The following is a 12,663-nucleotide window of genomic DNA, read 5'->3' as shown; positions in this document are numbered from 1 at the left end:
ACTGAGTGTAGTCAATAGTGATTGTCAAGAAGACTTTAAAAATATTGCTGGACAAAATAGCTCAGTGAGGTCAAATAGAGCCAGACCATGCAGTGCCTTGCTAACCAAAAGCAACACTTTTAATTGAATTCTGTACTTCATAAGATGCCAACAGAGAGTGGCAAACATTGATGCAATATTGTGCCTCTCCTTAGTACCAGTGACCATCCTAGCAGCTGACAAAACACAGACTGATTAACACCAAGGTAACCTAATTGAATTGTAAGGAAAAAAGACATGAAGTACTAAATCTCTTCAAAGAGAGAAAAGATTTGGGCTTAGAAATTAGTTTGTAATGATAAAAACTGTTCTGGCAACTGAAGAAACCTAACCCATAAATTTGAGCTCTGTATCAAAAATTAAAACCCAAACTCTTAACAGTTGCTATGAGTATAAAACTTCAAATGACTAAATGCAGTATTGTAGATTGTTTTTATTCTGCCTGACACTACATAGTGTCAAATTTATTTTCTCCTCAGAATGTTGCTAATGACAATTTCACTTGAAACTTTTTTTCCTATTGCTCTTCATTATCATTCTTTTGGGAGTGAATCATCAGAGTTTGAAGATGGGTGACTTGAAATGCTTCCCAGTAGCATGACCCTTAATTATCATATAGTAAATAGGCATGGACATCTGTTCCACACATGTATAGTGTATCTGTGTGCTGTTCCTCCAATGAAGTGAGGGTTATTCTAAGGGAGAATCTGGGAGATATCAGTTTTTCAACCAGTGCAGCCAATGCTTAGAAAGTATCCAATTTGGGAACTCGATTATTGCATCTCTGCTATTTTTTGATCATGCTGTGTCGCCTTGGATATAGCCTTTTGATGTGCTGGCCTATTTGTGCTACACCAGCAGCACTATTTTATGTGAAAACCCCAGAAGGGTTGCTATTCATAATAAACGCATGCCATTTTGTAAGGCACATACTATCATGACTGAGTGACTCAAAGGCACATGATACTTTAATCTTATCAATTCCGTTTCTAAATTACTCACATACATAAAAATAGTATTTTCTGAACATGTGATCCTGTCAGACCGATTAAGCTGGAAAGTTATTGTATACCCAGTAAAGGAATACTTTGCTGTACATCAAATTAGGTGAAAGGCAGAAACCGACACTACACGGGGTGTCAGTCCAGTAATAAAGGGTGCACACACCACTTTCAGTGTGATTTATTTTGATTAACCTGTTGTATACGCCCAGAGGAAAACTTAATTACTGTACTTTGAAGAAAACTCCCCGAAACAGGCTAGTAATGGGTCCACGCGAACCGGGATGCAACCCTAAGGTGTAGTAATACCGCTTGAACAAAATTTCTTTGCTCGTTATTGTTTGAATTGAACCAATACCCTATATGACCAGAGGGTGTCAGCAAAGTATTCGTTCCAGCAGTAACTCGGACATTACAAACAGCTTTACGTCTTGCGGCATCTTGATACACATCAACAAGTTTACAAATCAAAAACTTGATATTTTCACTTTCTGTTAATAATGAGTGAATTTTAACGTTTTCGATCTAAAGGTATTTCTAATTTTCTTAAATAAGCAAAGCGTAAGTGTAGCTGAAACTGAAGAACTCCCAGTGGACCTAACTTCAAGCCCTTTACCAGCCTACAGAGCCAACATGGTAGCCAAAGGAGTTCCGTGCAAAGGCGCGCCGGATGAAGTATTTATATTTTTGACGAACATCAGGCTGACCAATCAAACTGGAGGCGCATGAACACCCGGCTAAAGGACGAAGGTGGGATTAGGGGCGGGGTTTCCCTGCGACTCTGTCGGCCGTTGGGCGCGCAAGGAATTTCAAACATTTGGACATCTAAGTAGGACCTGTTCCGTGGATTTGGGTTAAGTTCGGGAATTCTGATATAGACAGTAGAAAAATGCGCCGAGAGTAAAAAATGTAAAGCTACGTCGTATACGACAGAAAAGATCGTATAGAATAAGTAGGTGAGTTTGGTATTTCTTGCTCATTTAACCAGTGTTCAATTTTGTCAAGGATAATAACAGGAACTTAGTTATTGTTTTATGATCGTTTTAGTTTGTCCGATTATTATATTCTCGGAAATGCTGCCAAAGTTTTGGGAAATCTTTATTTAGCTAGTGTAACGTTTTACTTGGTTACTTACCTCTCAAAGACTTTTTTGTGGTTTTTGCTAGCAGTGTCTCATTATCTAGCCCGCTTTGAGAGGAAATTATGCTTCTGATCGCTACTGCCTTCTTTTTAATCGTAGGCCCAAAACCGCGGTATTGAGTAGGGAAAGATTTTCTTTTTATAATCGTCAATACTGTTTTTAGCAAGTCATTAGTTATCTTGTACATGGGTGGAAAAGAGGGGGGTTGGAGTTTGAGAGTGAGTACTCGGGTGTTTAGAATCTTAACATGGCGTGTATGTCATGACCTGCGCCTGCGACATACAGATTGTTCTGTACGGCCAGCGCAAGTCCAACAGTGAAACTGACAGTTTCATTCCCCAGAACATAACCATTATATCCGTTGTATCAGTTCTTTGCGATTTATGTTTGCTTCTGTCGTTAATCCTGTAAATTAATTTTTGCTTAAGCCTCTTTTGGTGCATTACTTTTAATTTGAAGAACACGCCCAATCTCATAATGTATACAGTTCTTACTTATGATCCATGTATTGGAGCCCATTAATTCTTGCCAAACAGAAGACAATCCACAGTTTCCGTCGAGGATTGATGCTTGTGATCGATTCTTTTCCATTTAGGACACTTTGGGAAGTCACATTTGACAGCTAAGCAACTGTCATGCAGGATGCGAGTGAGTCAGATTTATGCCAGGAAGACTAAGGGACACTTAATACGATTAGCAGATTTAAACAAACAACACATTTTCTTTTTCTCGGGTTCTGCATTCATATGGATATTTTGTACAACTTTTTTTCTTACAAGATAAAGTGTTGATTGGCAACTTCTGATTGAGGGAGTATAAATAAATATGGTTGTGTGCCTGTCTGTCTCCTCATCTATGGTTGGCCTCCGTATTTGAATTGAATGCTACTGGGATCTGAGTAAGATGATAAAGGAAAATTAGTGAATGCCATATTAAATCTATATTCCAGTAGAGTTATTTTGTTCTATGAATGTTCACAGTAATTAATGAGTGTAGATCACATATGATCTGAAAGCATAGTTTTTACACTTTAAGATTTTTTTAGTGTGGTGCATTTTGTATTTTTACAGTACATAGTCTTAGTCATTATCAGAGTGGTCACTACATCCACTTCAAAACTATTTTTTTTTAAAAAACATCTTATTTTGATACTGCTGATAATAGAGCTGCTTTTAAAGTAGAAAGATTTTGAGTTGTGCAGCTTGATTTGAAGTTTATTCTAATTCTGCAGAACACTGTACTGCCATTGAGAGAGGTAAGAGAAATACAGAAAAATGTGTTTCAGGAAGGATGACAGGTTAGCAGATTTATCTGTTTATTTATTTTTGACAGTGACAGAGTTAGCATTCAAAAATAACAGCTTTCAAAATGTTTTCAGTATATATGGGAGTGCCTTTGTATTTAAGGTTTCCTTGAGGCTATGATAATGTAGGATGTCATTGGTGGATCTATTAACATTTCTGTTCATTCAGCAACCTCGCCATTAGGTGAAAGTTTACAGGATTGTTTTGTTGGGGTTTCTTTTTGTCATATTAAATTTACAGCAAGATGTGGGTAGCCTGGTTGTGTTAGTGTTATTTTTGTCTGTTATTCCCAGGCTTTGCTTAGCACAACTGGAATTGAAATGACTCTGAATGGATCCGATAAAGTAATCCTTGCCATGTTATGCAGACAAATTGACTGTGTTTTTTGACAAAAAGAATGAGAATTGTGAAGTGAGTATTGCAGATATTGAGTTTGATTTGGTGTCAGTTTTTAAGCAGAGTTCTACTTTAATTTACCTGCCATTTTATTTTGTATCCTGGATAGAAAAAGCAGCGACCAGATTTTACTTTGCCTAAAGTAACTGTACATTTAAATACAAATAAACTGTTTTCTCATTCATAGATTGTGGTGTACAGTTAAACTTGATTTTAATTTAAAGTATTTGTTTTTTTTTTGTATTAATTTTATTTGTATGTACCCTTGATTCTGTTAATGTCTCTTATTTGACCTTGTTTTACATCACAACGTATACTTTTTAAATGCACATATGTATACTTTTTCTTTTATGAAGTATTACAATCAATCAGTTTTATTTTATGTATTTTATGCATACTATTAGAAAACATTTTACAAAGCAGACAAGAATACCATTCAATACCTTTGAGTGAGGACCAAATTTGGTTTTCTCACCAGAAACATGCATCAGTGCACTGGAATATACTGTACTCCATTTAAGAATATATTTGTATATTTTCTGTAGTCAATAAATTAAAAAAAAATATTTACTTGTTTTATACTGACAATGTATTTGTACAGTTTGTTTATTATTACCTTCCCTTTTTTGCTACTGTGTTTTTCTTTTATTACATAACTTTTGTCAATGGAAGAAATGGTATTTTTCACTGTATATATTTTTTTCACTTAATGGGCTTATTTACAGAACTTTTTTTTTTAATTCGCTTGAATCCTCAATATACAATTCTCTTGTCTTCCAGACTAATGTATTGCCCATGTTAATTTTGCTCCTTCCTTATAATTTCAGCTGAATTCCATCTACAGAGTCGGCCACGGAAATACTGAACCCTACTATCTGCCAAGTGGGCAAAATGCAGGATTGTAAAGAGTTTTCTCTGAGGGCTGAGATAGACCGCCTTTCTTCTGAGTTGCAGGAAGCCACTGAAGAAAACCTACAGGCTGCCCGCTATGGTCTGGCTGTCCTGGAGGAGAACACTGCTCTAAAAACCAAATACAGTGAGCTGGAGGTAGAGCATGAAGCACTCAAGCAAGAGCTGGAACATATAAAAGAAGTAAGTTATTGGTCACTCCAGTTTTATATGTCTCATGAAAAATAAAGATGTCAATAAATTCTCTTTGGTTTCACCAAAAAAATGCATACGTTTCAATGGTAAAGTCCTTAAATGCAAATATTTTCTCTCTTATCAATTTATTTTTTCATTTTTCTTTCAGCAGACTTTGTAGTCTTGTGTGTTGAAAATCAGCTTTGTGGGATTATTTTGTTTATCAACATAATTTTTTTTTCCTAAGGAGCTTCTGTAACAATATGTAGTTACTTGTGTTTGTTTAATAATTGTCCAAATTCCCTGTAATAGGTCTGAAATTGACCTTAAAGCAAACTATTAACTTTATTTGGGGAAAAATGTATAATGATTAGGTGTATTATCCAGTTTATTATTTTTATAAGCCTAGAAAAATGCAAGTCATGATGTTACCTTTTTAATTGTTGAGAAAAAAATCCATTTGAAAAAACTTTAATTTGTTTAAGGTTTTTGTTACAAACGTGCAAGAGTATTTTTCTGTGGATCTTTGCTTGTTTGCTTAGCTATGATTGATTATGAAATGACTGTGCTCACTGTCTTCTGAATCTGTTTCTGCCTGAGTATTTCATTTTCCTTTAGTAGAAATGCATGATTTTTCTCCTTCACTGTCTGAACTGGTGCTTGATTTACTAGTTGGGTGACAAAAATGTTATATCTAATATAAAGTGAAATGTAAATGTATGATTGTTTTGTTATTATTTTGTTTCTCCTTTTGAGTTTCTGAAGAATTAGTGTAGCCTTAGTTAAACAATTGAACAGATATGAGTCCTAATATGACCCAGTTTCACTTCTCTACTTTTAGGTTTTGCTAGGGAAGTTAACATGTCATCGTGTGGCTGTTTAACATTTCTGCATCGTTGTCTGATATCTTCTCATAGATGAAAAAATAGTCCAGATAAACCTTGACAAAAGAGAAAGGGTACTCAGTGTTTCTGGCCTAATGGACTGAAACATAATTTGCAAGATAGGCTAGCTGTGGGGGAGAAATGGTTTGCCTCTTATAATGGTTCTGTTTGTTTAGACAATCTTCTGAATATCAAGTGTGAACATGTTACTGTTTTATCAAACTGTAAACTGACAAATACATTATGTGTCAAATGCAAACCTGTTTTGTTTACTGAAAAATTCAAACAAGCTGAATATTCAACCAGTAAATCAAGTGAAAAGTATGACAGAAACTGTTGGGTCTTACATTAAGTCTCCAGCATAAACAGTCATGAAAAGTGTCAACTTCTGCTGCTCTACCTTGTCCTGTGAAATATCTTCAGTGTCGCAAGTTACAGTATTTTGTGATAGCCAAACATGTTAAGCTTTTATCACAGCAACCACTGAAAGACACAATTTAGTGATCTCAAAATTTGTAAAAGGTATTCTAGTTTTCGTGGTCATTGATTTGATGTTTCCATTGGAAGTATTGTAGTGTTGTCCTGTGGACTGAACCTTTAAGTGCTTTGTTGTAGAGACCTGCAATAATTACCATACTGACTTAGTACTTCATAGCTTGGGACACAATTTTAGTGCTGCAGACAGAAATGTGTGGTAAAGCATAAACATATGGAACTAAGATAATCTGAGTCCTTTTATTTTTTTTCTAGTTTTACATGAAATTGATTTATTGTTACTGTTTCAAGTAGCTATGCTCTGGTCATGTAGGTGATTGTGCTTTGATCAGTGTGAAACCTGGGTTTTGGGGTGGTTTACAAAAGAACATCACCAGTGTTGAAAGCCTGAGAAAATGGCTGTTTAGACCTACAAAAGAAACAAAAAGAAAACAGGACAAATGTCAGTTAATTTTCATTAACATTACTGTTAAAGTAAACTGTGGTGCATGTTTAAATGTTTTAGTATAGGAGAGATGTAAAACCCCTACAAAGTAGGGTTTTTTTTGTATTCTTTAATGCAAGAGCTTGAAATATAAGCTTGGATCAAGTTTAAAGTTTAATGAGAATATTATGGGAGCAGCAGGACAGTGCCTTAGTGCCATATCCAGCTTGATTCTAAAAACCTTTTCCAAAAGAGAGGATTTATATGCCAGAAAACCTATTTAACTGGATAAACAGGTTGTTCCTCAGTTTTTACATCAGAGTTGAAATTATATTGCTGTCACACTCTTGATTTTGTGATAGAGACCCTCTGAATAAACAGGTTGTTAAATAGAGACATATCCTGCAGAGTGCCTTCTTATACAGTTCACAGTAATTTAATACATTTGTTCCTTTTGCTTCAAGATTGCTTGCTACATTTCCTTTATTCATCCAATGCTTGTGTTGCTGCTGTGGATTACTGGGCACTTGAGCAGATTACTGGGTGGACTGCTCAGTAATTGCAGTGGCAGGGAAAACAGTAATGTTACCAACAGTGTCACTACCTGCTGTTCGTTAATGCTATAAATTACAAATAAGAATTTAAAGATGTTCATTCTTAACTGGAGGTGCTGGGCTATTCTTGGACTGAAGGCTGTATTTTTCACTTGAAGTGATGTTTCATAAGGTGCATAACTGTATATAAAGCTCTATCCAATGTAATTTCCTAAATATGACATGTTTCAGGCTAATTGTGTCATGAATACTTAATTGTTTTATTGCAAAACACTGTATTTCTACTTTGGCCAAACAGTGTTAAATGTAATTATTTGTGACCAAATGCAACGCTAAGTACTGATAGTTTATTACAGCAGTGTTGCAACATTCCATTTTCAAAAAAGAAAAGTTAAAATGCTGCTTTTCAGGAAACAATAATGACAGACGTCTCATATGTATTGTAGTTATTTCACAAAATATTACTTTTCTGCATAAGCTAAGAACACATCCAATATATAAGAATACATCCAAACTGATTTAAAATAAAATTAGTTATTGATAAAATGATTAAGAAGGACATACTTAAAATAGAATATATGGGGTAGTCAGAAAGCAAAGAACATACAGGTACAGCAGGCCCAAGAAAGTAAAAATACCTTCAAAGACACAGCAAACAATTTCACAAAAATGGCATTGAGCAGTTCCATAATGAGGTCATGAAAAAACTCACGAGGTGCTATTCAGAATATAAATCATTCACACTTACATAGTATACTTAGGTGCTGTTCTAAAAACTTCACAGAATATTATGCATAAATTCTAAACCCCCTTTTTGTAGCTGTTTCTTAAATATAAATACCAGTCAAATCAACCCATCACAAATCTATTACAATCAATTTAACAAAAGTTCACTGTATGCATAAAGACCTCACTATATGGTTTATATCTTTTGTTATATAGTATGTTTCAGTATATAGTGATGTAATGTTAAGAATAACCAATTTCTGAAATGGTTCATAATAAAAGTTGACAACTTGTCTATTGCAACCCAAGCCTATTACACCTCAACTGAAGTTGACAGAGTGTACACAATAGTCTCCGAAGCATTCATGATCCAAACCATTGTGGTGATGCAAACAGGAGAGGGACAATAAGCAAGTGCCTGCAGAATACAGCAAATAACAATAAGAAAATAACAGATCCGACAAACTAAAGGTGACCTTTAAGTCCATCAGACTTGTTTGGCTAGATAATTATCCCCAAATCTCATCCACTTGTTAAAAGTTATCAAAGGTCTTGCTTCAACAACATAACCGTGTAGTTTTCTTCAGATTCCTAAGATTATGCGAAGAAGTGTTTCCTGGCTTTAGTCTTAAATACACTTCCCTATAATTTCCACCCATGTCCTTAGAGTTTAGGATTCTGCATTTAAATGAAACAATTCTGCTAGATCAACTTTATCTACATGGAGTGCTGCCTTAAAACCCAAAACTGTTATAGTGGTCATCTAAGGAAAGATTTCATATGTTAAGATTTTCTTTTATGCTTGTCCTTAAGATTTGTCATTGGCAGGAAACATGTTTGGGTTCTGTACTTTTTGCTAAATTCAAAAATGAGCAATATAAATAAAATGCTATAAATAAAATAGCATAGGTTATCTCATGTTATCAGTCAGATTTTTTTCAGCAATAGTCTGATTTCAGGTTTGTGCAACCTAATTTAAATTCACCCAACATTTACCCATTGTTCATCAACTCTATGTTCCAAAAACAAGAATATAAAATTGGGAGATATATTTTACAGGAGTAATAATTAGACTGAGAGGTATTCAGTCTCCAGTTGATCAGGTGCTGATCAAGAATGGCTAATTTTCACTCCAAATGACTCGCTCTTTAAATTAGCCCAACTCAAAAAAATAATGCTTTTCAGGATCTGTTTTTTTCCAAGCTTTGTGGTAATTTAGTTGTAATGCTCAGCCACGTGGTGTATTATGGAGGAGTCATTTTGCTGCTGAACATCTTGTAAACAGAAAGTGGACAGTCAAACTTTAGAAGAGAGTGAAGGCAGGAATGTTGGCTGTTACATGAAAGAAACTGGAATAATAAACTGAGAAAAGAGAATCTTTGGAGTTATCCTGTACATTGAGAGGAACAGCAGATGTATATGTTGTCTGGCTGAAGTTGGAGTTTATGAAATGACATGCACATCTTTGGAAGAAATTCGGAAGAGTTCAGAGGTTTTCATTTGCCCTGTAATTAAAATGGACAGTCCTTGGTTGATTGTGGACGGTGAGCAAGCTTGTGTTTCATATAGCAGCTGACAATTTAATTGGAAATAGAACAAATATGAAATCAGCCAAATCTGATAAACATGAAATTAGTGAAATACCTGATTGGAGCATCTGACTGAGAAGTTAGTCAACTAAAAATTAGAAATTAGTTTAGCCATGCTGCATTTGTCCTTGCACCAGTAATATATAATTAGTTAATGTGTGTGCCTTGCCATTTATGATTGATGTACTTGGGATACATAGGAAGCCTATGGAGAATGTATCCTTAAGTAAACCTTACCAGGTAATGAAAAGATCAACTTGTTTGCGTGTATAATAAATATATATACATACAGTATATATAGTACATTCTACGGCCCTGTTCAAGGGCTGAACAGTGTGCCAGTCCACCACAGGACCCACACATTTAAATGCCCACATTCATACTAGAAGCAGAACTCGGTCATTGTCAATTTCAAACATATTCTTTCTTGGAGGAAAAAAAAATCTTTTCAATACTGGTGAATGTGGACTTTTTGCACATTTTCTGGAATTACAGTATAAAATATGTGTGAATCGTATTGGCTCAAAAAGCTACTGCGTTTTTATGACACATGAATCATCAAATTCTAGTAAATTACATAAATGTTTAACATGAAAATGTTCCAGGTTTTATGAATGAAAGCCTCTGTTGTGTGCGCAGTATAAATACACATTATGTTTGGTTCAATTGATGCTAGCTAACTTGCCGTCTCCTTAACAAAGTATTTCTTATGTAAATAAATATTTTGTTTGCTTATGCTCTGCACTTTATTCTTGTTTGAAAATATAAATGTTAGGTTTACATTGCTGCCCTTTTTTTAACTATATCTTCCATAGATTACTTGATATATAAGCCTGGCATGCATTAAAATGAAAATGCTCCTACAAGCCCACAGCCGTTGCATACTCTTGCAGAGGGCATCAGCTGTTGAATTGGCATCAGGGTGTTAAAAAAAACGTACATTACTTTGATGCAAAATTGCTTCATTTTTTTTTTTTCAATTGTAAAGGTAAGGTTTAAAAATTTCAGCAGTTACCAATGTCCTTAACCTGTTCAAGTCATTAACTGACAGTAGTGATTTAAGGTATATGTTTTAGTTTTTCGGAAGTTTAAATGGAAATGTTTCATTTTCAGCAAAATGTGTGATATGAGAACATACTAATATCCCCTTATTGGACAAAGTAAATATACTATGTGATGCATACAAGTGCATCTCCCTATAAAGAAACATTTTTAGGTATACAATAATAGCCTTGTCCTTAGTATGATTTTGTTTTGAACAGTATGCTAAATAAAGCCTTATAAAAAAAATCAGAATTTTGCATTTGGAGCCAAAGAGGAAAAAAAAGGGTTTTTCTCCTTTTTCAAGAATAATAACAATGGTGCTGATTTTTAGCATTTGAATATAAATAATATCACTTGCTAATTTATGTATTTGTTTGTTTGTTTTTTGTTTTGTTTTTCTTTAGTGTCAGGTAATGTGCTATACACTAAACATTATTCCCATGTATTTTAACATTATCTGTTGTTTTTCATCTCTATTGCCATGTAGCTATTCAAAGTGTATAGACGTATTATTTCTATGTATGTATGTGATATATAATAGTTGCAGTTTGGTATATTGTGTCCACGAATGGAGCTGGGCGATATGGACTTAATTTTACATTGCAGTTATTTTGATCAAAACTACAATATTCAATATATCTCAATATGTTTTCAAAACATCTTGAAGATTGAAGATCAGCACCATGTATACCATAAGCCTGGAATATTTTCTCACATTAATAATATAAAACAAAGGAAACTTTTTTTTTTCTCCAAAATGAAACAATTTCATAAATAGTCATGTCTCAAAGACAATTTTCAAGTACAGTAACAAATAATATTTATTTATATAGCATGTTTTCATACAAATGATGTTGCTCAAAGTGCTTTACAAGATGAAGAAAAAAAAAATAAAAATAAAAATACTAACTAACAAAGAATAAAGTAAGGTCTGATGGCCAGGGAGGACAGAAATAAAAAAAATTACAGGGGTTCCAAGGCGATGAGACCACCCCAACCTACACTTAGGCAGCAGCATGTTTTTTTTCAACCATTGTTACTTTATGTCTGTTTTACTTAATTTTGAGCTTCCAATGGCATCAGTATCTGTCAATTAGTAAACATAGCTGTCTCTCTCAACCTGTTTGACTCTTTATTTAGAAAAAGATATAGCTCCTAATTAATTGACATTCACAAATAACAAATCATAGTAATGTACATGTGTATATTGTACATATATTTTTTTGTAATTTACATAATTTGTAATGGTTTCAAATTATGTATTTGCATATACTGTACCTGCCTTTTCTCACTCTGGTTTGAGAGTGACAGAATAGAGCTCAAAGGGCAACAGTACGTATTTCTAATCATTTTATTGCCTATTTTCTAAATGTAAAGAAATCCAATTCTTCAGTCTGATGACATTTATTTTTATGAGTGGTCTAAAATAAATAGTGAAAATGAACAATTAAACTACACCATTCAATTAATAAAATACAATATCTTTACATTGCTTTTGATAGCTCAAGTTAAAACCATTTTGAAAAATTTATCAAGCAATTCTTGAAGCAGAACTACAAAACAAATCACAAAGACTTAAAGCACGGTGAGTACACAAGGACAAAACAACACTAAAAGGGATGAGATTACACAACACTGTAACTTAATCATTCAGAACAGGTTTTGTCATAGGCATTAGGAAGCTCAATGAAGTATGAAAGTAAAATTGCCAGTAATGCAGTTTACATCATAACTGATACACAAACTTTGAAAAATGAAAAAAAGGGAGAAAAAAAAAACACAAAGGATGCTGTTTAATTTCTGCTTGATGCTGCATGCACATCTCACTTTTGCTGTGATGTGAATTACTGACTAATGTAGTTATTTGACACTGACTAAGTACAAGTATTTTCTGTGGGCAAGTTAAGTAGGCAAAAATATGATATGAAATTTGATAGTCGCTGTAGTTCTTAAACCTCCGACACCATGCTGTTTGTCCACTCA

At 34.1% G+C, this 12,663-nt stretch overlaps 1 protein-coding gene across 6 annotated transcripts in view; it reads left to right on the top strand.

The window, feature by feature from the left end:
• Nucleotides 1-1,790: 1,790 nt before the first annotated feature.
• Nucleotides 1,791-12,663, top strand: part of zgc:162200 (uncharacterized protein LOC558638 homolog) — a 94,112-nt gene continuing 83,239 nt past the window's right edge. For 2 of the 6 annotated variants that reach the window (XM_039774129.1, XM_039774130.1), the window contains exons 1-2: nt 1,791-1,996; nt 4,709-4,973. In XM_039774129.1, coding sequence (XP_039630063.1) covers nt 4,773-4,973 — 201 coding nt within the window. In that variant the 5' untranslated portion in view covers nt 1,791-1,996; nt 4,709-4,772. Of the gene's footprint in view, nt 1,997-3,778; nt 3,897-4,708; nt 4,974-12,663 lie in introns of all 6 variants that reach the window. The other 4 variants (XM_039774127.1, XM_039774126.1, XM_039774125.1 and 1 more) reach the window with 4 other exon arrangements.

Source organism: Polypterus senegalus, chromosome 13, assembly GCF_016835505.1.
Source record: "Polypterus senegalus isolate Bchr_013 chromosome 13, ASM1683550v1, whole genome shotgun sequence".
In the NCBI taxonomy this organism is placed as follows: Eukaryota; Metazoa; Chordata; class Cladistia; order Polypteriformes; family Polypteridae; genus Polypterus; species Polypterus senegalus.
The sequence above is the reverse complement of the archived record's forward strand: the minus strand, read 5'-3'. Positions and strand labels throughout refer to the sequence as shown.